The following is a 26484-nucleotide window of genomic DNA, read 5'->3' as shown; positions in this document are numbered from 1 at the left end:
TGCTCCTTCGTGTGCTTTCCTAGCAGCTTCGTTGCCACAGATACCTGAGCCGGCAACCACTGAAACACAACGTTGCATCCTTTCTGATCATATGATGGTGTGTTTCTTTCATCTACGACACAAGTTGTTCACAGGACCCGCAATGAAGAGCTGACAAAAGACATTGTAGGGCCACCTTTGAGTGGCAGAATATTGCCCACTGATTACATGGTTGGTGGTTAATATAATCAACAGCACCTCGGAAGGCAACAAATTCTAAAGCGGTTGATGCTGTGACATGATAAATTTTGTAGCTGATGCTTAATGGCCATGATGGTATAACCACTGTGCCGGTGGAACTGTCTGAATGGAACAGCCATCCGTGTGTGTGTGTATATATATATATATATATATATATATATATTTCCGAGCTGGAAATAAAGTGTCATCTTTTTACTCTGCAAATCAGCCTAACTTTCATCACATAGCTGCCGGCCTTTGGCAGGTAGAACGTAAAAGAAAGTATGTAAACAATCTAGAATAGCTTGTGTGAAAAAGAAGATGCGTCTCGCGGCACAGCCGCATCGCCAACGCGCGGCTCGACTCAGCTTGCGCTGTTGATTGCTGGCGTTTTTTTAGACAGTGCTCCGGGCTGTCTCGCCGTTCCCGGTCGCTGTGCCTTTGCGTAAGATGCCGCACATAGACCTTTTCTCAATTGGTGGAGGTGCTGGGACTCAAACCCTGTCTCTTGAAACCCTGAAGCTGCGTTCAAGAGCGCTACTGCCCGCCATGACCGACAGCTCATCCCAAACGCACCGACTTCACAGTCTGTCACCTGCACCGGCGTTCCATGAGAACGGGACCCCAAGATCTTCAGCGGTGCAGACGACGAAGACGAAGACTGGTTTGCGTCATATGAACAGGTGAGCGCGCACAGCAGGTGAGATGATCCAGCGAAGTTAACCCACGTCATCTTTTATCTGGCTGGTGTTGCCCAACTCTGGTTTCACAGCCACGAAAGTGACATACCCACATGGTCAGTCTTCAAGACAACCTTTACAGAAGTGTTCAGCCGACCCACTGTTCGCACACAAGACAGCTGAAACGTTCACGAGCTACGCTGAAGACGTCGTGGACCTTTGTAAACGAGTCAACGCCGCCATGCCCGAAGCTGAGCTAATTCACCATATACTGAAAGGCATCGATGACGGCGCATTCCAGATGCTCCTAGCCAGGAATCCCCGCACTGTGTCCGAAGTCGTCAGCCTATGCCAAAGTTATGATGAGTTGAGGAAGCAATGCACTTTGACTCGGAGTGCTCCGGGAAGTGACGACTCGTTGGCGAGCCTTGATAGCATGTACGACCCATCCTCATTCATTAAGTGGGTCAAGGACTTCATGCATGAGGAAGTTGCCCACCAACTTTCTTTAGTCCCCTTCACTCAGGAGCCCACCTCCCGTCTTCGAAACACGCTCCGCGCCCTCATTTCCAAAGAGGTCACTCAAGTTGTCCCTTACGCACACCATCAGCCGCCTGCAGCCGCGAATCTCAACTCTGCGCTGGCAGTGCAGCCTGTCGCCATGCCTCTCACCTATGCACGGCCAGTCCTGTCTGTGGCTGCGCCTCTTACATATGCGCAGGCAGTACGCAGGCCTCCATTGGCATCTTTCGCGACCCAGTCCCAACCGGCGACACCGGACGCCCATGCTGCATCTTGGACCGCACCGAGAGCTGATCCTTGTAGGACACCTGACAATCGTCCCATCTGTTATTTTTGCTGCACTCTCAGACACGTCGCCCGATATTGCCGCCGTTGCCCTCAAGCGTTCTGCGATGCCTCTCGGCCCTTCCAGTATGGCAGCCAGCACTTTCGCCAATACGTCGCTCCTTGCCCCCTACCGTATGCTCGTGCTGACCTCCCTGAATATCCGTCATGTCACTCGCCATACCCTCGCCGACGCTCGCTCTCCCCAATGCGTCGGCGACCCACACCACCTGACCAGGAAAACTGAATGTCGCAGTTCAAGAGGCAAGAACTGCGCCCCATTCAAACTGTCTAAGTCCTCACGCCTGTCCTGCTAATGTGGTTGAAATTTGTGTAGAAGGTGTTCCTGCATTCGCTCGTGTGGTTACCGGCGCGGCCGTTTCTGCGATAGTTGCCAAGCTGTGCCGTTCACTGCACGAGATGACCACGCCGCTTTCTGGACTGTCACTTCGTACGGCAAGCATGCAGCATGTCACTCCGCACGCAGCCTGTACTATATGTATGCTTATTCACGGCATTGTTTACATCGTCCAGTGTATTGTCCTTGCCGCCTGCTCGCATGACGTCATCCTCGGATGGGACTTCTTATCCCGTCATAAAGCTGTGATCGACTGTGCATGCGCAGAAGTTGAATTTTTCCCTCTGTGCGACGAACCATTGCACGAAGATCGTGATCGCCCTTCTAAACTTACTGTCCGCGAGGACACAGATATTCCGCCTGGCTCCTTCGCCCTTGTAGCCATCTCTTGCGATGCCATCATTGAGTAAATCTTTCCCACCACCTTTCGCAACGCTTGACATCGCCGGCAGCTGCAGCAATATATACTTCTGTAATCCCCTCTGTGCACCTATTACGTTGCTTGTTGGTGAATGCCTTGGCTTCGTGGAACTCCTCGACTCTTCGTCTTTGGTTGATGTCCCCAGAGACTGTTTTGATGTCGACTCCGGCCAACCATCTTCAATTTCTGCGCTTGAGGAGATGTCCCGGGATGCGTTCTCGAGTGCCATCGCTGATACCCTCACACCTGCCGAACGCGCCGACCTTCTTGATCTCCTGCACCACTTTAGGAGTTCGTGCGATGTTTCACAACCTCAACTGGGCCGCATGTCGGAAGTGCAGCACTACATTGATACCGGTTCACATCAGCCGTTACGTCAATGACCGTACCGCGTCTCTGACGAACAGCGTCGTGTCATTACCACCCAAGTTGAAGATATGCTGCGCCGTGACGTTATTCAACCTTCACACAGTCCCTGGGCATCTCCTGTTGTTCTAGTCATTCAAGGCCAAGGTGGGCAGGTCAGTTTTCTTTCTTATTCCTGAGGCAGAAAGGTGCACTTGCAAGTTGTCATAAACACCACAAGGCTTATGGTGAACGTGCCAAGTGTGTGAAGCCCAACGGTAGGGAAGCAAGATGAGTGTTGACTCTGCTGCGAAGACTTGGGAAGATAGTATTCTAAAATGTTTGTTCTGGCGGTGATTTGTCAACCCAAAGCAACCCACCTGGGTTATGAGGGATGCCATCGTAAGGGGTGGGGTGCCGAATTAGAATGAATTTCAACCTCCTGGGGTTCTTTATCTTGCACTTAATTCTAGGTACACAAGTGCTTTTGTATGCAGCCACCATGGCTGGGCATTGAGCCCTTTACTTCACACTCGACGAGGGTGGCATTGTGGTCATTTGGTCAGCCATGTAACTTCGGATGAAATGTAGCTCTACGTGGGGAGCATGGACATAAGTACAGCAGATGCCAAAGCCCAGGTGTAAGCACGGCTGATACTACTAGGGTTTATGATGGCCCAGAACGACAGAAAGCGGAGCTAGTTGGTAAAGATTCATTATGCAAAAAAGAAGTGAGGCGTGCAGACAGGACACAAGAGTAGAGAAGTGGACAACACGAACGCCCATTGCCTGCTCCTAAGCTGGCATACTATGTGATGCCTGCGGTCAAAAGGATGGTCCACATCCGCCATCTCGGCCATGAGTGGCACTGGCTTAGGCTCCCAGGCCTAACCTTGCACACATACACAAGTGTCCCGTAACTCCCGTGTAGGGTAGCAAACCATGCAGTTGACCTCCCTGCCTCTTCTCTCTCCCTATGCAAGTACCCAAGAACATGGATGGGAGGATGACCACAGAGGTAGCTGAATTGGTAAAGTCCTGTGTACGTAGTGTGAAAGATGTCGGTTTGGCTCCCACCTGTTTTAAACTTTCATTGTGTACTCTCGCGAGTTTCACGTGGCGACCTGGCTGCTGTTGGATGCATTACTATTTCAGCAAGTAAATTTGTCGAAATATGCGTGAAGTTTATACGAAATCATCTGTGAAGTGGCTTACACAACCCTTACAAGCTGACCTAGTGTGCCGATAATAATTATAATATTTATTATATTACCTTCCTACATTAAATTAATTAAATTACAGGGCTTTACATGCCAAAACCACGATATGATTATGAGGCGCACCGTAGTGGGGGACTCCAGAAATTTAAACCACCTGGGGTCCTTTAACGTGCACCTAAATCTAAGTAGACGGGTGTTTTTGCATTTTGCACCCACTGAAATGCGGTCGCCATGGTCGGGATGCGATCCCGCGACCTCGTGTTTAGCAGCCCAACACCACAGCCACTAAGCAACCGTGGCGGGTAACTTCCTATATAAAACCCGATCATATAACATAGACTCACAGGCACCTCTAAAGCACGTTGATCTGTTGATGGAATGATGAATTACGTATATTCAACGGAGTCCTAGATTTACTTTATTTTCTCCGATTTAGCCACTCAGTATTGGATGCTGGGGATGTGCTCATTCTTGCCCAATCCTCCAGATTGGCTATGTCCCGCTGTGACACAAGAGGTAAAGAAACCATAAATGTTGCTTTATATGAGTCGTACATTTTTCTGTGCATACAGCTGTAATTACTATTCTTCCCTCAACGAGCATCTCATACATCGCCTTTGTAACTGTTATATCACTGTGTATTCGTTTCACACTGTGCATCTGCCTGAATTGGACTTTGCATTTCGACATAGCTTATCAGCAATGCTGTGCACAAACGAAAAAAAAAAAAAAATTACATGACAATAAAGTTGTGACTTTTGTTGTGGATAAACATATGCATTCCATGAGATTACTCGTTGTAAAGGATGAAGATAAACAAAATTGCATGCCTCGCCGTTAGTTGTGAAATATTTGACTGACTGCTTTCCTAAAGCTTCGCTCCACGGAAGACTCCAACATGTGCATTGGATCTGCATATATTTTTTTTTCTTTTTTAGTCCCATCTCTCTTCATCTTTCCTCTGTGCTTTTTCTGGCTTCACTGTCTGTTTCTGCATTTGGTCATGTTACATTAAACAACATGATGCATGCCTGTATCTTCTTTTTTAATATGTGACACACTTCTTTTTTGTTGTGAATAGTACAAGCAGCGAGAAATCTCTCTAGCATTGTTGCATTGCCTGCTATGAATGAATCGGAGCATATTGTGCCACAAGCAAATAGAAATGGTTTTAACTTCATTGTTGTAACACCCAGTTGGTATTTGTGTTGGCTTAAAACCACCCTGTAACAGCCTTGTGGCCAACACTATCGTAAATTTTAAAAAAATGGTGGCAGCAAAGTGAAGTAGACTTACCAGCCATGGCTGTTCTGCAGACAAGGTGGGTGTACGAAAAGTACAGATGTGAATCCAGGTTGAAGTAAGACTCAATGTAGCTCCGCACGCGCTCACTGGCTCCCAGGAAAAGTTCGGCCAGCTGCTTGTCTACGCTACCATTTCTCGTGAGCTGCACAAAGAATGTGTGTCTCAAAAGTTGCTTCAAATTGAAGCAGCTGTTTGCAGTTGGTGTCAGTACTGAGTATTGACATTATATATTATATAATGACAATGACATCATATAGTGACAATGAGTATTGACATTTTAAGATCACGCCCTTGTAAGACCACACCCTTGCAATTATCTCATTGGCACCAGCGGAAACAAGTGACCAGATAGCAAACTGTGAAGAAAGCTTTGAAGCAGCTGAATGTCAGAGCCAGTAAACAGCTGCAAATATCACTTCATTCCTTTCTCATCAGTGCTAGTTGATGAGCACTTCGTGCACTGTATTGCAGCACAGTAAGAGTTGAGGGCTAGGTGAGGGGTGGGTGCGCCCACCTCTTGGCCATGTCCATTCCAACTGCTGCTGAGGTGCTGATTGGCTGGAAGCGCCTGTTTCCTTCTCATGCATACCCCAGCCCAGCCAATCAGACCTTCAGCAGCAGACGAAATGGACATGTTCACTAGGTGGACACTTACAAAATATCCCCCTGTGCCACATTTATTTCTGTAAGGAAGGCAAGGTGAGCTGAGACGAACGCCTCATACGTTGCACAATTGATTGATTGATTGATTGATTGATTGATTGATTGATTGATTGATCGATCGATCGATCAGTCAAGTTCAATGTCCCAAAGCAACAGGGGAGCTTTGATTGATTGATTCATTCATTCATGGGGTTTAATATCTCAAAGCAATATTGCAATATTGGGGCTATGAGAGATGTCACAGTTGCTAGTAGAGTCAAAGAGTGCTGTGAAATAAGTTTGCCCACTTGGGGTTCTTTAGCATGCACTTAAATCTAAGAACATGAGCGGCTTTTCACTTCACTGCCATTGAAACGCAGCCACTGTGGCCGGGAGTCAAATCCGTGACTTATGTTTAAAGGGGCCCTGGAACACCATTCTTCGAAACAGAGGAACATGATGGAATGAGTGCCGTGTCTTTCAAGGAATATATTCCACAAAAATTTTTTCGAAAAGCATCTCACAGAATGAACAACGATACAAGGGCAGTCCCACAAGAAGGTCTCCCACTTTTTTGGGACGTAGAGAAACTGGTAACACAGTTGTTGGCCACACTGTTGTGAGCAGCACTTCCTCTACTTCAGAATAAGCATGTGCCCACTTCGCTCGGATGCTGTCTTGGTTTGGCAGCCATTAAAATGGAGCTCCTGTTGAACGCTACCGCGAAGTACGAAGTTCGCATAGTTTTTAGATTTTTGAACGCAAAAGGCATTAAACCAGATGAAATTCATCACCTAGTAACGGAAGTGTATGGACAGTCTTGCATGGATGTGAAGAACATTTGCAAGAGGTAAAGAGTTTACAGTCGACTGTACTGAAATTCACGACAAAGAAAGGAGTGAGAGGCCATCAATTTCCGGCAAACAGTCACGAATTTTGAGGAAATGATGCGTGAAGATCGGAGGATCACTCAGGATGATTTACACATGTTGGTTCCTGAGGTTTCCCGAAATAGAATCTACAGAATTTTAGCAGAAAAGTTGCGACATCGGAAGCTGTGTGCAAGGCGGGTGCACCGCATATGCTGGCAGAAGACCACAAACGGCAACGTGTTGATTCTTCTGCAAACTTATTTGCCGCTATCCAGATGAAAAGGACAGCTTCGTGGACTCAACTGTCACATGTAAGGAAACCTGGGCATTCCACTTTAGACCCGAGACAAAACAACAGTCGCACGAGTGGTGGCATCCCTCTTCGCCCAAGCCACAGAAATTCAAACAAACACAGTCTGCCAGTAAAGTCATGGCAACTGTGTTCTGGGACCGGAAGGAGGTACTGTTGGTTGACTTTCTGCCTGCTGGGCCAACAATAAACACTGACAGGTAGTACTGTGAAACATTAAAAAAACTCAGAAGGGCAATTCAGAACCAGAGAAGAGGAATGTTGAGCAAGAGCATAAGCATTCTCCACAACAACGCCCGCCCACACATTGCCTGTCAAACCGTCAATCTTCTTCAAAACTTTGGTTGGAATGCCATCACCCACCCATCGTACTGTCTGGACTTGGCACCGAGCAACTACCACGTGTTCCCTAAGTTGAAGGAACATTTGCCTGGACGGCGGTTCTGCTCCGACGACGAGGTGAAAGATGAGGTTCAACACTTCCTGAAGGACATAGGGGCGAGCTGGTATGACATGGGCATTGTAAAACTGCCACAGCGTCTACAAAAATGCATCAACAGAAATGGCAATTACATATCAAAATAAAGCATCCTTTAACCTTTGTAATTATATGATTATTGTAGCAAAGAAACAGCTGTTTCTATATCTGAAATATAGGAGACATTACTTTTGGGATTGCCCTCGTACAATGAGAGCATTTGTTTACCTTTCCCCATTCCCCCTCAAGTCATCGGCTTCTTTCAGATGGAGCAGTGCCAACTGCAAAGCTCTGCCTGTCACTCCTACTTCTTTTTCCTTCTTTCGATGCAGAACTTACAGTAAGTTTTCAAGGCTGGTGTCTCACACATGTCTTCTAGAGCAACAAAGGAGTGTTGACAGGAAGGGCGGAACATGTTAAGAACCCCTGCTTTCCAATTTCCTTGAAAATGTGGAAGAGCATGCATGCATGTCTCTACTGGCTGTCAGCGAGACTGTATGTTCCCTCTGCATGCAGCAGGATAACACTTGGCTCGCACATTCGTGGCAGCATTGTGTATACAGATAAGGAATACTTCCATACCGTTTTCTGAAAGTGCTTTGGTGCCTCACTAAGAATGCAAAGTGGGAAAAAAAATGACATAAGAGAGGCTGCCACCGTACTTTTGTGTGCGTCTTAACACACTTTGGTGCTCTTTAGCCATACTTGGCCCTTGTGCCACACAACTCCAAATTCATCATTAACACAACCATTTTTAACATAACACGGCATTCTTAACTAAGGTGACTAGACATACCGATTTAGGTGACACACATCCCGCTTTTACCCTCGTGGTCCCACTATTCCACTGCTTATGTGTGAGACAGAGTTTTGTCCCACTCTGGCCTCTCTGAGTTGTCCTGAAATGCCCACTCTGTCGGAGCTGAATTGGCTGTTCCCTTTCCTGGGTGTGGTTGTGCCATTTTCAAAACTACTCGAGAGGCAGGCTGCCACCATGCAGGCGACAAAAGCCCTGCCGAAAGTGAGGCAGCAGTACCTGCGATCTTATAACGGTTCAGAAAGCAAATCGCTGACTTGTTTTCGTGTGATTGTTCAGAATGGCACTTTTGTTGATGAAAGCGCAGTTCTGTTCAATGATGCAAGGGTGAAGAAATGGTTTGCCTTCTGAACCCTTATAAGATCACACAGTTATAGAGCGCTTGACGAATTATGGCCTGTATGTTTTTTTGATCCAGATACAATGCACTTCTCAATATGTTGGCTAACGAACTGTAGCCAAGCCAAAGCACACTGACCATGCCATCCTGCTTGTCATGCAAGGGGTGTTGGAAGCATGTGGAATAATGCTGAAACACAAGTGGAAATTTACTGAAAAGTTTAGAAAAGGGTTACCCTTTACATAAGTAAAACTTGGAATGAATGACTAATCTCGTTTCTATCTCCACCCCCGCATCCACCTTCACACCCTCAACCATCGCCCTGCTTTGGCATCCAGGGGATCCGGTCACATAATTTTTTACACATGTATGAACTAGTCCAAAGAACAAGCACATCTAAGATGTACCACTGAGCATGTGCTGGTGGCCTAGTTGGTTAAGCGCGATTACAAAGACGGCGCCGAATAAAACAACACACGAAGAAGGGAGACACGAGACAAGCATTTTCATCGTGTCTTGTGTGCTGGCAGTTCAAGCCAAGGGCTAGCAAACCCATCTTCTCCTACCATTCAGCTCATTCGAAAGTAACAAAACGAGGCATCATTCAATCATGTTTAACCAACGCACTTAACAAGTCATGCATGCATCGGCTGCAAAGCAGTTTTCATTATCAGGTCAGCCGCCTCAATGGGGCAAGTTATCCTCACCATGTGATCGTATCTGTTGCGGAAAAAAAATGCTCAAACAGCTCAAGCAACCTAGCGTTGTAAACCAGGGTCGAGCAGGCCCTTCTGGAACCAGGTGTGCCATCATTCCATATGTTCACGGCATATCTCACAATCTCAAAAAAGTAGGTAAACGAGCTGGTGTTCGGGTTATATTTTCCGCTCCGAAAGGTCTTGGTTCGATGTGTGCCAAAGTGAACGCTGGAAATCGGGAAAACAAACAGGTGTGCGCAAAAAAGCATGGGCACAAACATGTTGGATGTGTAAAGAAAGTAGTTTATTCGTTTCCCTTGTCGCGTGGTTCATCATATGTAGGCCAAACGGGCAGATGTCTGAATGACAGATTGCATGAGCATCGATATAAGATGGAAAACCAGCTCTCGGGTCATATAAGTGCGCATTGTAAGGCTCACAAGTGCATCCCAGATTTTGATAGAACCAGTGCTTTGAACAGAGCTGATGATCAACTGACAAGAGAGATATTGGAAGCGCTTGAGATCGAGAAGCGTGGTGTTGACTGTATCAGTGAAGCCTCAGTTTCTCTTTCGGCAAAGGAACTGGCGTATCTTGAGAGCGACACTTAGAAGTCATTCTGTATCTTGGCTTCCTTGTGCGATGCAGATGACTGCCCTGTTTATTCTTGTTGTTTTGGTCCTTGACAGCAGCTATATATTCCTATGTCAAGAAATAAAACACTCAGTTGTTAGTGCGCCTACATGCTTGTCTCATGTCTCCCTTCTTCGTGTGTTATTTTATTCGGCGCCGTCTTTGTAATAATTAAGATGTACCAACTAGCTTGCCAAGCTATATCACTCACGCTCCACCAACTAAGGTAAACAGATACAATAAGGATAAATTAATGCACTCACTGCTGCAACATCTTTTGATTTTGCAGTAGTTGCACACCAAGACCCATCGCACATATTATATCATCATGCGGTCGCATGTGACATCCCTTGGGGATGTCGTGAAGCACCTTTGCATTTTTCTTGAGCTCCACAGAAATGGTGCCTACACCGCACTTGCAATCAGAACCAATCACAAACAAATTTTTCACCTGTGTCAATTTTTCATTTTTTCACAAAGATGTCACTTCCACACTGCAAAAAAGACCTTCGTTATTACAGCAGTATGGTGTATGTAACTGCTGTGGCCCATCGTCGGTGACCCAATCTACAGAGACTGCGTTAATCGACAACTCAAAAAGCTAGAACATTAATAAATCACACGAGCTTTGCGCAACATCCACAAAGCAGAGGCAAACTTGTGTTACAGCAGTTGAGCTTAGACCTTAGTTACAAACTTACAAGTGCAATCCGGCCAGCAGTGATCCCTTCGAATGTCTCGAATTTGCTATGAGGAGACTCTTTGCCATCATAGCCATCTCCAGTGAGAGCAGCAATCTGGAGAAAAAAATGACAATGTCACGAGGCAACAAACAGCTTCACAGATTTTAGTCCTGAATCTACTGGAAAAGCACTAAATAGTAACTACAAAAGTGTGACATTGATGATACTTCATCACAATGATTTTCGCTGACATAGTTGTAGAATGCTGTCCCAACTGCATGGCCGTCACCAAACAAAAATAACTTACATGCATTATGCCTTCACTTGTATAAACTCCCACTGCTTTCTTAATTACAAGCATTAGAAGCAAATAACAGCACACATCAATGTTGAAATTTCGAAGAAAGTAACTCGCCACAATTGTTGGCATCAAGCGAAGCTCCAGAAACAACTCTGCTTCCTGTCTATAGTCACAACGACTTCTACTGCTGTAATGTGTTGAAGAATGGCTTAACCAAAACAAATACAGTCAACGACCGATTTTACGTACCCTCTAGGGAACGTAAAAACGTCTGAAAATTCAGGCAGTCCGAAAAAATGAATGCATGCAAAAAAACGCACCCTTTTTATTTTTTTCTCAGATCTAGAGGTAAAGGGCGAAGTAACAGGTTTCCGAAACCCTGCCACAGCATCAGTGAAGTGGCTATAAAAAGAGGCGTTCAAAAACTCTGTATGCAGCCGACTGCCAGTTTATTATGTACATGTGCATCGTCGGGCAGCCGGTGTTATTGCTGCAGTGGCTTGAAGAACTTGTTGATTGTTGTTTTGACGGCGTTCTGGTTGCATGCGATCATATTCGCCTCGATCTGAGCAAGGGTCATGTCAGCACTGTACACCGATGAAAGAGTCAACAGTGCTCGCATCAACTCGGCGCTTGTAGGTGGCGCAGGCATTGGCTCCTCATTTTCAACATCGGAGTCTTCTGAATCCCCCACAACCCGACGGACTATTTCCTCGTCAGTCAGTGCTGCGCGGAAGTCGAGCTCGTTGTCAGCGTCAACAAACTGTTCAAAAGTTATTTCCGTGGGTATGGAAACCCCAGCACAGCGGAGGTCGTTGATCACGTCGTCCGACGGTACTGCTTTCCGCGCTTCGATGCCATCGGCGAGGACGACGAAGACGGAGTGGGTGCCATCGAAGGCAAGCGAAATCCAAGTTGCGAACAGTGGAGTTCACTGACGAGCGTCGAAGCACCTAGGCCTAGCGTCGCAGAGCACACTTGACACAACAGACAACCACACACCACGCTAGCCAAAATGTGGCCTGCGCAAACAAACAAACAAAATGGCGCCGCTCCGGAAACTCCGCCAGAGGCGGAAGTGCGGCGATGAACATAGCCAGCGTGGCCAGACCAAATCGGTGTGTGACGACTAGATTCGGCTAGTTGTGGTTCAAAGTGGTGATATGCTTCGGCTGCAAGTGGATTTCCTTCTCAAGGGCGCTGCGCGAGGAGCCAAAAGACCTTCCGTCCATCAAAAAGTCCGGAAAATTGGACGGCGGGGGGTTCGAGCGTCCGAAACTTCAGATGTCCTTATACATTGATTCTATGGGGCTCGTGGCGGTGCTGCGAAGACGTCCGAAATATCAGGCATGTCCGAAAATTCAGTCGTTGACTGTATGATATGTGTACAGTCAATATAAGCATGTAATGAATATATGCTTATAATGAACATCAGGTATGACAAAGGCATTTTCTTGTCGGATACAATTTTGATATAACGACATTCGAATGTATATGCAATGTTTGCTATCAGTTGCAGCTTCACAGCAACCATGTTTCACCTGCAGATTCAGCTCAAGCTGGAACATGCTGCCATGACGCCACACTTAATATTTTAGTATAAATAGCATCTCACTTTGTACTTGAAGTTTATTGAACCTTTGGGGCAGGTTATAGTTGTAAAAATAGCACACTTTTTTCAATACACACTACTGCATTTTGGATCGCAAAGCAATTTCCAGAAGGCGGAGCAGTCACGCATAATAAAGGCAATCAAAATTCAAGGGGCACTTAGTTATCCCTACGTAGATGAATGCAAAAGCATTACGACCACTGCACAATGCTTAGACATTATGCCACAACGCAAGGTCATGGATTCGACTCCCAAAAAAGGTTGTGGGTTCGAGTTCCTTAATTAACTCTACCTTAATTCACTGTAGCTTAACCTTGCCTTAATTAACACTAAAGGCTGTGGGTCCAACTCCCACCAATGGTTGTGGGTTAGACTCCCACTAAAGATCATGGGTTCAAGTGCCTTAATTAACTGTACCTTAATCACCTTCACCTTAATTAACACCGAAGACTGTGGGTTTGACTCTCACCAAAGGTCAAGGGTTCATACACTTAATTAACACCAAAGGTCATGGATTTGGCTGCCACTAATGGTCGGGGGTTCATAGCCTTTTTGTGCCATCATGTGATCATGCCACCAACACCGTATTTTCCACCTTATGACCCATTTAATGCTTTCACATTAATAACCATGCATAAAAAAAGCTACAGAAATGTCAATAAGTAGAATGACTCTAATAAAATAAAGAAGGAACATCATTACACATATTCACTTTACTTATGCCACTGCTAAGCTTACATCAGCTAGTGAGAGCAAGGCTGAACATTCGTCCCCAGTTAAGAATCCTTCAGCCACAACACGAGTTCCGTTGAGAGCTTTCCCATCTTCAACGACTTTGATACTGCTTGTGTTGAAGGATGCATCTTTTGAGTGACTTTCTCTTACTTCAGGGGCTGCCACCACCTGCAATGAACGATAAGCAAGATTTATTTCATTTCACTCAATCCCAATCAACCTGCCAGTAGCCTGCAGCATTCCAGTCAAGAAAAATGCTGAAACCATTTAATTATGAAATGGCAACACAAACCAAGAAATATAACTGACACCCAAAGCAGTGACAGCTGGCTTATTGGTGACAGAAGCGACATCTCAACAACATATGACACGACAAGAGTAACAACAATGCATGACAGCCCAACGTTGAAAGCGTTGCCAACAACAGCACGGTGGCTCACACTGGGTGGGGACAAATATCTTTATGACCACTCCTTCTACCAAAGAAATGTGCCAACAAGGCCTCCGACAGCAGCCATGGAAGCCAGAGAAGGCACGCACAACAGCTCTGGCCCTTAAACAAAGAAAGTTAGTAGCTATGCAACTGCGCGGTGCTTCTCAAAATATTTTAGGCCCAAAATTATCATGTTTTGCAGTATTAAAGATCAATGTACACAAATTCAATTGCATTATATGAAGCACAGAAATGCACCAAGTTCTTGGCAAAGAGTCAACGGCCATACAATTCCCTGTCCTCGTAAAAGCATCTGCTGAAAGTAATATTAGACTCGTGTTGTCTAGTGTACCCTACCACTCGTTGAATGCCAATGATGAAGCTACAAACAGGTTGTTCCAGCACACCTGGGTATTGAACTACTATACTTTCTTACAACCATAAGCATCTAACACTGTCATGTTTTACTTGCAATAACACACTTAAATACTACTCAGCGTTTGCATTGGTTCATTAAGCTTCTTGTCTGAAGGCTTTTGTGCATCATATGTGCCTTGTGCAATCATGAAAAATTTTGATCGTGGCAAAACGTTTAAATACTACTCAGTGTTTGCACTGGTCTGTCAAGCTTCTTGTGCGTCGTACAACTATTAAAGCAAAATAAAAAGGCTGAAAAAGGCACTAGAGGCATTCGCTGAAATCTCAAAAGTGACTATCATCACTCGCCAAGTGCATGCTAGATGGTGCCACAATAGCACGCCTCAGTAAACACAATGGCTTCACTAAGGCACACAGTATGCGCAACTTGGTAACACAAGTTTGACAACATAGCTCTGAAGAGCAGGTTCATCAGTGCCACAAGGTGAAATCAAAACCTGATTTTGCTATCGCAAGTATTATCAGTTGCAGTTTTACCTGAAGAACCTTCGGTTTATTTCAAAGCAAAGTGGTCAAACGAAAATGTATGAACATTACAGAAAGCATGCCTCCCGATTGATTTTGGCTGCCTTATCTATTTATATTAAAGATGAACAATTAAGAAGGAGGCAGCCAGTATCATTTCACGGTTGGAGCAGCTGCATCGTCATGCGCACACAAGAAGCAAATGTTCTGCCTTCAAAATCTATAGCCGAGGAACCATTGCAGATGCCCCTCAACTTACAACTGCATGCATATGTTGCAATAACGTACAGATTCCTGCAACGTCCATGCTTTGTAAGCTTTTGTACCCAATAGTATAAAGTGATCACTAAAGCCTCAAGGAATAAGAAAAAGAAAAAGACAGTTCCCGAACTTGGCAAAATACAATAAAACTATACGCACCGTGTCGAGCTGCTGTTGTAAGACTTTTATTGTCTCTTGCTCATTCTCCCGACGTGTGACATATTCCTCGACCTCCTGGCACAGGCAAGAAAACAATAAATGGCATCATCAAACTTAATGTCAGGATTAAAATCAACAAAGACACAATCAATCTGATAATATTGTTAAATTAACCAGACCCACCCTCAGGACAAAGCAAGGGTATTACTTTCATAAACACGTCAACAAAGTTTACCCAGTTTCAATAACACAATTTTCGTTCCAGACTAGCTAGTGCTGTATCAGTACTACTAATTTGTTTTTATTGCGCAGAGTCATTTCACTCACATTAAAATAATCTCTAATATTCAAATGGTAAACTGCTTTCATTTTTTATTGCAACCTGCAGGTCCTGTGCAATGTCCATAGCCTATAGCTATCACTTTGCACAAAGGAACACGCACGTGATGTCGCGCCATCTGCGCCTGACTTCTGAAATCAGTCACGCCACCTCCGGCATACTTGCATATCTAGTTTAATAACCCTGTATATCGCAACTTAATGTGCAACTGCGCCCCAAATGATGTTGGCTTTCCCATCTAGTGATTTCTCTAAGCATAACTTTCGCACCAGACATCCGACCATCTTGGCTTGCCCCGGTCACCTCAACAAGTCACAATCAGTGCGTGAGTCACAGCCATTTACGCTCAGATGACAAGGTGACCATGTGAAGAAATGGGCTAGAATGTCTTTTATTCTATAAGGACGATTCCTGAAGCCAGAGACGCACTCCTTATTCACACGTGTAGCTAGAACCCATTATTTTTCTCACATTGGTTTGTGTTTTTCTGTCCCGCTTTCCATATATTCCTGTCTACTAGTTTGAAATTAGTCAACGCGGAAATATGTTCTAGTTGCTCATTGAAACTTTCATGCATTCGGCATCATTTTCTGCGCTGGTTTATTCTTTTGCTAACCATGAACAAACTAAGCCTTGCAAGCACCCTCACTCATTCCTAAAAAAGATACTGCTGTGGCCAATTCAATATGTCTAGCCATACCCGACCACAGACCTGCCAAATTCAAGGTTTGAAAAGTACTATACGATCGAAGCTGCAAAATATGAAATTTTTGTTACACATTCTAAAAAGTGCTTTAGTACTCAAAATGTAAACCGTTAATAAAAAGCACAACATTTGTCTCTTATGAATGCTGTAAACAGGCACACTCCTCCACTACTCACAGATCTGTGTCAGATGGAAATATTCATGAAGTTAGTTCATCTAATATTCACATAACAACAGCTGAAAATATGGTTGCCATTATAAACGGGTTCAGTGAAGTGGGTGGTGCTGATGCAGGTGTGCGTCTGAAAAATCGAGCAGGTGTGAAAAATGCGGCTCGGAAATTCGGTCAGCAACCGTACTATTCGTAATTTGAAATAGATTCTACCCTAAGCTCAATACAAATTATAAATCGTAAGACCATTAGAGCTTTTGCGATAATCGTAAACAAGCTCAAAAATCCGGGCACTTCACGATGGAATCGCAAAAGTCAGCATCTATGCTACCATGAGTTAAAGAGGCTGGATAGGCAAACCTAATTAAAAACTTCACTTTTTATACCAAGCTTAGCACCTCGAGAGTGCAATGAAGTGAGCGCAATTAACTTTTGCCACCTTTACCTGCCTCGTCTTGAACCAGGAGTCTTGGGTGCTGGGTAGGTGGGCGTAGTAAGCCTGGTTGTACCACATGTCAGCGTCGTCTGGCAGGAGTCGCAGGTAAGACTGGGTCGCCTCACAGGCTTTCTGTAACTCGCCCACTGCAAGGTTAATGTCGGGTGTTCTTATTTTTAGACCAAGCATACTTTTTTAAAAATTGCCTGTGGCAAATAGCATAATGTTGTTCATTAGCTGGATTACTCGAAGAGACAAATATTCTTTTTGATTACTGAATTAATTGCATTACATTACTGGTATAATTCCGAACACCTGGGGTTCTTTAAAATCCACCAAAAGTGTGGTACACGCGCATTTTCACATTCCTTCTTTATTTAAGCACGGCTGCAGCCTGTGACCTTGTGCTCGATAGCAGAATGTCGTAGTTGCCGAGCCGTGACAAGTACAGAAGCAAGACTCACACTGATAGTAGGAGTACTGAAGGTAGTGGTAGAGGCCGGCAAAGAAGTTTGGTCGATGTTGTTCATTCAAATATGAAAGCTGACCGGGGCATTGTTCTTTGCACTTCAGTGATGCCAAGTGGTGACCTGATGAAACGAAAACAAGCCAGTCAATGGAGCCTGACATGTGCAGTGACATAGCCTCGATCTGAAAGGTGCAGAGCTTCTCGAACGTATGTGACAGGGCCCCATTGTCAATCCATTTCACAATATGATTATTTTGAGTGGCAGGTCTGAGGTGAGTACAAAAGAATGCATGGGTTGAAAAACATTTGTGGCTTTTAATTAAACATTGCAACTTGTACAAGCAATGTCGACATCTCAACAGGCATATTTGTGCGATGTATAAATACCATGCGATTTTGTCAAAAATCTGTTCAAATAAACAAGTAGAAAGTACAGTACTTTATTATGATCTGCCATAACAAAAGGTTTGATACCACGTCATATAGTTAATTTTACCTGCTTGATGCTTTGTTTTGGAGGCTTATCTGCACTGGTTACGCCATAAACTGATGCCTTTCACATCTTATCAATTGCCAGATTAAGCAAGCAAGGCCAAACAGCCTGACAATGACACAGGCTCAAGGGAACCAAAGGGCCTGTGCACTTATTCAGCAAACTATTCAAACATTTTCCAAGCGGTTTTTATCTGTGTGCACTAGCAAAAACAGCAAGGTAGGACACGTGTGGTGGCATTTTGATATCTAAACTGCACAAGGACAAATGCAGCAAGAAAAGCAAGAAAAGTAATTATCACAGGTTACTAGTCATAATAGTAATAACACTAACAACACTACCATAAAACTGCAGCTCTTCCAATTAATACACTTAACGCTTGATGAATTCTTCATTCATGTTTTATGGTAGCAAGCCCCATTGCACATAAGGTGATATTCTTCATTTGTGAACTACTTTGTAATGCTTAACTGACATATAAAGAAAATGAGACAAAAAAGAAAGACACCTTTAGCCTTTAAGCCTTTAGTAATATAAAGCTCACACTGCTTTAAAGCTTAATTCTATTCTTTCGTGAGAAAAGTGTTCCGTTACTAAGGACTTAAATTCATCTCAGTAGTAGATTATCAACTCAAAATTTCACTTACTGCAAAAGCCATTGCAACATTCATGCAAGTTACAAACATAATGAAGCAAGAACGACTGAAAGTTGAGCTAGCTGATAGGGATTCATGTTAGAAAAAAAGTTAGGCGCACAAACATGCACACAAGAACAGGGTAATGGTCAACACACACACAATCTGTGTCCGTTGCCTGTTTCTGTGTTGTCCCCGTTTCCATTTTTTTTACGTCTGTGTCTGGACGCCTAACTTTTTCCTAACATAATGAAGCAAAAATTAATTTGTGCCGATCATGCAGCTCATAGCTGAGGAATACCTGCAGCAACTTCAGAGAACTCTCTTGTGGCAAATGCGGTTGGCAGAAAGTCGTCGCAGAGGGTGCGGCATTCTTCTTCAGCTTTGAGATAGCTCGAGATCGCTTCCTCCATAACGGCACAGGACTCCTCATATTTCTTCTCCGTGTACAATTTTGTAGCACTGCGAAAGAGGTTCTAGGAGAATCCAAGGATGTGAATCCAAGACAAGAATGTGAAAGGAGACCAAGGCAAAAGTAAGAGGCAATTTACAGAACTTAGGATTACAAAAAAAAGCAAGAAAAAAAAAAGATGGCTAACCATTGCATGTCTGCACTTGGCTGTCTTGTTCTTTTGGCCATAAGGTAAAAATATACTTTTCAGAGTTTTGCGTAGCTGACGTGCAGACCATTTAGAGAGCAATTAAGGAGCATTGAAATGACAAGTCTATACTTTCCTTCATTTTTTCATATGACGTCACTGACCTAAAACCTTAAAAAAATATACTGGCAAGCCTCAGAGTGTCCCAAATAATTTACTATAATAACTTTTCTATCGGAAAGTTTTCGTTTTGTTTTTGACAAAGTGTATGAGTCGCAATGTCATGACACAAAAAGTTATCATTTGGGAGCAGAATGTTGGGGTGTTGCAAGGTATTAGCTTCCACTTGCTCAATCGTGTGCTCAGCTGATATTCGTGCAGCCTGTTGTAGCAGCATAGCAGACAACTGAGCGAGCCAGAGGGAGTTCAAAAACAAAAACTGGATCTTAGAAAAATTATTACAGTAAGTTATTTAGGACGTTACGAAGTGTGTCAGAATTTTTTTTAGGGTTTTGAGGACCCTCCATTAACACAAAAATTAAAGTACCAAAATGCCACATCAGTACTCCTCTAAGGCTAATGGGAAAATTAACACTGTGCAACATTCGTCGCATCCTTTGTGCAAGATGTGACCAAGAGCTGCTTTCATGTTCAAGACAACACGTTGGCATTTGGCAAAACAAAAACCAAAGTCTTGGTTTGAGTGGCATGCGCTATTCCAGGAATAGCCTCACACTATGTGGTGCAAGAACATTTGTTTCAGTAGCATGATAAAACCATGCACATGCCTGTGAACATGATGTGTCCAAGTTGAGGCAAATATTTTTGTGCATATGCTTTGTGACTCCAATGTCAAACATTGCTAATATTCATACAGATAGGGCTGCCAATCACATGTAACAGCAGCTTGCCTTGCTGTTATTGCTGCTTTCAAAAACAAATGTGGAGCAAGTTTTATCTACACATGTTGAAGGTTTCCCACTGTGCAGGGGAGGCACCTGATATTACTCAGAGTGCTATAACTTCCGACATTCATTCTACGCAGTGGGGAAAAAAATATGTGCTCTATTTGGGGACCAAAGCAGATATATATTAATGAAAGATTACCTGCAGGCCTTTCTTTTAAACTAACGCTCCTATGGGCCTTTGAATGCTAATAAAGTGTTGCCCTTAAATGCCAATTGAAATCGATGGTTCAATGAGATCTTGTGTGACCGGGAGGAGCCATACTGAACAAATGAAATAGTGAAAACAGCCAACCAAAAAGGACAGACCTCTTTTCTGAAGAGTTTTTTTTAGCTTCTCCCTTCTGGTCAGTGTTTTTCCTATTTCAGTCATTCAAAAGACTGACTGCAACCAAATTTAGGACCACGTAACAAGCCTAGCTTTAGAAAGCATAGATATAAAGCAGCCTTCATGACAAATTTAGCATTTGAAGTACGAGCGGATGCGTAATAAAAAAAAATTGCCAGAAATACACATTTCTGATGCCAGAAACTGTAAGATATTTAAATGCGCTGCCATTACTGCTAACCAGAAGTGATGCAAGACTCAGAACTTTGAGAATTGGCGTGGCTAATTAGCACAACCTCCAAAATTGCTCGCAGTGACCTGAAGAAAATCACTGAGGCAACATACTGGAATTTATGTCACATCTGCTGATCAATGGGTGAACGTGCTGTCTGCTTATGTACCACTTAAAGGCTGCAATATTTAAAAAATTTGACTATTACCAGCCCTTCAGCTTTGCCAAGATTGCTTCGATATATACATACTACTCGTTTATCACCAATATAGTCAGAGTGTGGCAGTACTCTTCTAATGGTGGGCAATCCAACACATGCCAGAAATGTAAAAGAGATTTCCATATTGTACTGTGCATGGCTGCCTACACAACTTATGCTGAAGAAAAAAAGGATTTCTTTTTGATTGTGCATTGCTTTTACATTTTTCATTAGATGCCACGTGCTCCTTCCGCATTTGTTGTTGAAATAACCATTTCTGCCAACAGAACTGACAGAGTTAACTTACATTAATGTTCCCCGACATTGCCAAGGGTGGAATGCAGCAGGAAATAAATATTTGCTATTGTGGACCTCTGCCAGTTCCCTTTGCGTGCCAAGCTTTACGCAAGTACTGCTTAGTAATGCATCAACTTTATGTATTTTCATTGGTTCTGAAAGGTGCTTTGCAAATAACTCCTATATTTACCAAGCGGCATCCTTGCAATGTGTGGTGAGTGGAGGCACAAGGCTGCAGGATAACAAACGCTCACGGCATTTTTAGGTGTGTTGTACATGACATCAAGGCCACACCACATTCTATTCCAAGCACTGCTGCTGCCGTAACTGCTAGCGTTATTTGAACGTCCATGGTTTGCAGTGTAATAAATGATAGATACAATGAAGAAGTAGGGAAAACACGAGCGCTGGTTCTTGCAACTGAAGGCTGATTGAAAATGTGACGATTAGAATGCAGTGTCACGAAAGAAATAAGACAAGACTGCCAAAAATTAAGTGACAAAATCAGTGGTCACATGCAGTGAGGTGTAGTTAAGTGGAGTTACTGATGCTGCTACCCTATATTTCACAGTCTATTCTCACTTCCGGTTTCTTTCGTAACCCTGTATATTTAACAGGCAGATGTTTCAATAAACTTTCAGTTGAAAGAATCGGCACTCATTTCATCCCTACTTCTCTATCATTTCCATCTCTTTTGCACTGTAAATCATAAATCTCTTCCAATTTGCCCAGTACTCCATTCTTGTTCAACATAAACGTTGTTTAAATTATTCACTATACATTTTTAATACCTTTCTCAATGTTGCATCCCCCTTTGCTTTTTACTGTACATAGAAAATAAGTTCTGCATAAATCTGCAAGGTGGAACAAAGCTAATAAAATTCACGAAAAGAATAAATTGTCATCCACACGAAAGTAGGTGAAACTGCAAAAGAAACCCATATGGGTTTCTTAGGAAGGTAGCTTCGCAGTTGAAGAAAAATTTGCCTTGGTCTGGGGTTCGAACTCAGTTGGCTTTCCAAGGCGGTCGCTCTACCATTTGCTAGCCAGAAGGCTAACAGATTGCGGGGCAAGGGCAAATTAGCTGACAACTCAAAGCGCAGAAACAGTTAATAGGCAACAAGGTGCAGGAGCTTCCCTTTAAAATTATCCAGATGAGAGTAGCATAAAACTACAAAGGAAATCTGTATGAGCTTCTCAGAAAGGTAGCTTTGCAATGGAAGATAAAATTTTTCTTAATTTATTTTATAATCCTTATCGCTACATAACATCTGTAAATCTTGCCTCATATCATGAAGTCACAATGACGCCGGTAATGCCTGATCAGGCATTTCAATACCAGCTTTAGCATCAAATTGAAATATATCATGTTTCCTAACATTCATATTTGTAAACTGTAGAGATATTATGAGTAAGGAACATGTGGTAAAATTTCTACAATTTCTACAAACATACAAAATAAGTATCAATACTGCTTGAAGATGAAGTGTTAACTTAGCCCAAAGGACCATGAAATTCACGAAAGCAATTACTAAACAAATGACAAGAAAGAAACAGTCTACCTGGTACTCCTTGACTTCAAGAGGGACGAGATCCCTTTTGCTAAGGCCAGACAATTCCAGATAATGGCTTAGGTGGAAGCTTACAAGGCTGTGACCTGGATTGTGTTCCAAGAAAGTGTAGGCAGCGGATGCGGCCTCTTTTGTGTCATCGAGCTGAAGAAAAAGCACACAGAAAGGAAGGCATGGGTAAGCTCTCAACCTAGGACAACAGGTTCTATACATATCGTTCCTCATACTCTTCTATGTAACCCTAGTTACAATTACTCATAGTCGGAGTTATATATAACTTAATACTCTTCCTTCACTATGACATCTGTCAGTGGCCCAAGTGAATTATTATTATTATCATTACTTAGCTGTTTATTCGTTCTTTCTTGTTTTTTGTCTATTTGTGCTTCTTTGTTCCTTCCACTTTTTAACCTATAACTTTTGGTTGTAGTTGTTTTACATTTTAACCTTTATTGTTTGTTTTCTGTGCACCAGCACCCAGACCTTAGCTTAGTTCCTGGGCACATTAAATAAATTATTGATTATATTATTATATATTAACGCATAAAAAAAAGCTCCAATTAAGCAAGTGTGTAGTCATTCAGCCCCAGATTCTTTTTGTTATTATTATTATTATTATTATTATTATGTAAGAGGTGTTATTCAAGCTAGCTAGCATTGCGAAGTAATTTACAGAACCATCGACATGCGACTGCTGTCTGAATCGACATATGTAATCCAAATCACTCAAAGTTGAGCGTAGATATATGTATAGTACACGTTCAGCGAAACATCGTAAAGAAAATACATAGCAAAAACCACGTATCAGGTATATTTCGCACTTTTGGAACAGGTTCTGTAAACATTCACGTGGGCATACCTCGAAGTAGCACCGCTGAAGGTAGTAGTAGGGCATCCGATCCCTGAAATCACGGAGGGTCGCGTCCGAGACCGACACTCCGTGCCAAACACCTGTGCAATTCCGTAGGCACCGGGCTTCGGCCGCCTTCGCTACGTAGAAGGAGTTCAACGTCGCGCCCTCGGCCCCTGTCGAGCAGCAATCCGCGGCGTTTTCGGCGCGGCACTTTGTCCGACAGGCCACCACGACGCCGACGTGCCTTTCGTACGCCGCGAGAGCGTCTTTCAGCCTTGCGATGCATTGCGTCCACTGTGCGCTCAGGTAGGACTCTACGGCCGACTGGTAGGAACTCTCATAATCCGCGATTCCGTCACCGCCGCCGCTGCGCGAGGCACCGGCAGCGCGGATTTCGAAAGCTGATGCGGCGGCGGCGACGAGACAAAGGAACACCGGACTCACGTAGCGCATTGTGCGGTCATGGTGCGAGAACTCGGCAGATCAAGCCGGGCAGGGCCGAAATCAAAGGCGTTATCGACCTATATTTTTTTTTCCTGCCCCTCCGACGGGAAGCGGCGGCGCAAGGGGAGGAACGGACGAAGCGGGGGCGACAGTTGCCCGACGGGGTGCGTGCGTGAGCGCGTCGTCTGCTACGCCAGAATGCGGCGGCTGTCGTCTGCTAGACGGCGATGTGCGTCGCGGGTTTGGCGTTACGACAAAAAAACGAGCGATTCGCAAGGTACTCGAAAGACTTTGATGCTGTGGGCGCGATTAGATCCTCGGTGTGAAGTCCTGCGCAACGCCCACGCGAGCCGGGCCGACCGCGCCCGATCCCATCGGCAACCCGACCCGCCCCTTGAACGTTCGCCAAGAAAAATGTCTTTCACAAGGGCAAGGCCGTTTGTTTCTCCGGCAACGCGAGGTGTCCGGGAGAAAAGAGCTCGGGACTAAAATAAAAGCCAAATAGCCCTTTTGTTTTTCGCCGAGCAAGCGGCTACGACGGAAATCTATATATGTCGCCGCACCTTTGGCTGCGCGTCGCTTTTACACATCTTTCTCGTCGCAATGCATCGTCAAATCATGCCAACTTACACACTATAATTACGCCACGATAACCATAAGCTAAATTAAGCACAAACCGCTAAAGCAATTTTCGTTTTAGTGCAAATAATGGCAGTATTTGTTTAATATGCAACACTACATGCTAATTTTATAACGTAAACGCGGTGCAAACGAACGCAAACGACCGGGTGCATTGAAAGGATCTTGTTCTAACAAAAATGGCGGACGTGCTTAGCAACGGCTTTGTTTTCTGCAACGGTGCGCAGCAAATGCACAAGGTGGAATGTTTTACTAGTGATGGTCTTGCAGAAACCAGGCAGAAACTATTCTAAATTCTACTGCCACCCAATGTAACCTCCGATTACAGCATCCATTCAATGTTTGTAGCTTGAAATAGTCCAGTTGGAACCCAATTCATACAGATCACGAGCAAGCTGTTAATGGTACACCCTGCTTCACTTCTGTTAAAAAGAAACCAAATTCTATGCATGAGAATTTCACTATATCAATATATCCGAGTTAGAATGACGGCTTATATTCTTTATGTTCTTCACATTCTTAAACTGTTCGAACTTGCAAAATATTGCACAAGCTACATATCTCAATGTGAATATAACTGTGTAACACACTAGGTATTTATTCTCATGTTCCTTCACATGATCTTCAGTAATGACACTGTGCCTGACTCAAAGCATCTTTTATGAGCTCAAGGATTGCACCATTGTCATCATCTATGAACCGTTGCAGCTGAGCCTTCAACCTTTGTAACATTCTGATTGTGAGGCAAGCTAGGGAATGAATGTCTGTCGCACCGGTTTAAAAACATCAGCACTTGCATTGTGGCTGGCGACATCAAATGTTGCAATGCCATGAAAATATGGCTCTCGGTAGTAGAAAGCTTGAACCATGTGAATTCATTAGCAAAGAGCCCTTGAATCCTATCCCAATTGTTTACAACTAAGGACAGTAATGAAATCTGACTCTTATTCACTAATCCACACCCTTAATACAATGCTGATGTCCATGGTAGGATAATTATGAATATAGTTCTCATTCAGCACAAGTTGAACTAATGCTATGGCTGCAGAGCAGAGCAAGAAGCTGCCCTTTCTTCGGCTTCACAGACTTCCAGATTCTTTCCAGCAGCACTATCATGGCTATGAATGATGCTCTAGCACTTTGCCTGCAACATCACCTGCCCTTATAGTACCCTCTCCAGTAGCAAGACTTTTCAGCATATCCACTGGAAAATATCGCTCCTATGCCAAAATGGACCCCTAAAAATACTGACTGAAACATTCTCAATAGTCCCTGCCCCTCTGCCATTGAACTCGAGGTTCATTTGCACCAATTAAAAGCTACAACAGCATAATCTGAACAGCTCAATCCCAACTGCTCCATAGCCTAAGCAATGGCAATTTTCGACAAACCTAGCACAGCTGGACACTGAATGGCAGAATGATGGGGCATGCAAGTACAATCGGCTTCTGTGGCCAAATTACTGGCTTGTTCGTGACCAAATTATGCACAGATGTAGAATTGCGCATAAAGTTTTGCTTAATACCACATGTGCGCGCAGCGCCTACCTGTTCAGACTGCAATAAACAAGAAGCAGATGTCATCTGCAGTGATGCTGAAAAGCAGAAGCATGCATTAGCAACGCCAAGCAGAAGACAGAACAAGAAGTGCATTTTGGCCACCTGGGTAGTAATAGTCTGTGCCACTGCTTCCTCCCTCAGAAGATTTCTTTAATTGTGGTGTTTCACTTCCTGAAGCTAGTGGGTTACAAGAGATGCCATAGTGCAGGGCTTCGGGGGTGCGTCCAGCGTCCTTTAACGTGCACCCAAAGAACGGCCAGGTTGCGAACCCGAACC

General features: G+C 44.0%; 1 protein-coding gene across 1 annotated transcript in view; it reads right to left on the bottom strand.

Annotated features, from left to right (window-relative positions):
• The window catches only part of LOC126539035 (prolyl 3-hydroxylase 2-like), a 39017-nt gene extending 14466 nt beyond the window's left edge, over window positions 1–24551 (bottom strand). Inside the window, exons 1-9 of the mRNA XM_050185733.2 lie at window positions 23573–24551; window positions 22705–22857; window positions 18824–18998; window positions 17390–17515; window positions 16935–17071; window positions 15272–15346; window positions 13519–13683; window positions 10886–10981; window positions 5386–5536 (exon numbers count right to left, since the gene is read on the bottom strand). Of these exons, the coding sequence (XP_050041690.1) occupies window positions 5386–5536; window positions 10886–10981; window positions 13519–13683; window positions 15272–15346; window positions 16935–17071; window positions 17390–17515; window positions 18824–18998; window positions 22705–22857; window positions 23573–24019 (1525 nt within the window). The 5' untranslated portion in view covers window positions 24020–24551. The remainder of the gene's footprint in view (window positions 1–5385; window positions 5537–10885; window positions 10982–13518; window positions 13684–15271; window positions 15347–16934; window positions 17072–17389; window positions 17516–18823; window positions 18999–22704; window positions 22858–23572) is intronic.
• Between the last annotated feature and the right edge of the window lie 1933 nt (window positions 24552–26484).

The sequence above is a fragment of the Dermacentor andersoni genome, chromosome 11 (assembly GCF_023375885.2).
Source record: "Dermacentor andersoni chromosome 11, qqDerAnde1_hic_scaffold, whole genome shotgun sequence".
Lineage (NCBI taxonomy): Eukaryota > Metazoa > Arthropoda > Arachnida > Ixodida > Ixodidae > Dermacentor > Dermacentor andersoni.
Note: the sequence above shows the minus strand (reverse complement) of the source record. Positions and strands in the feature narration are given on the sequence as shown.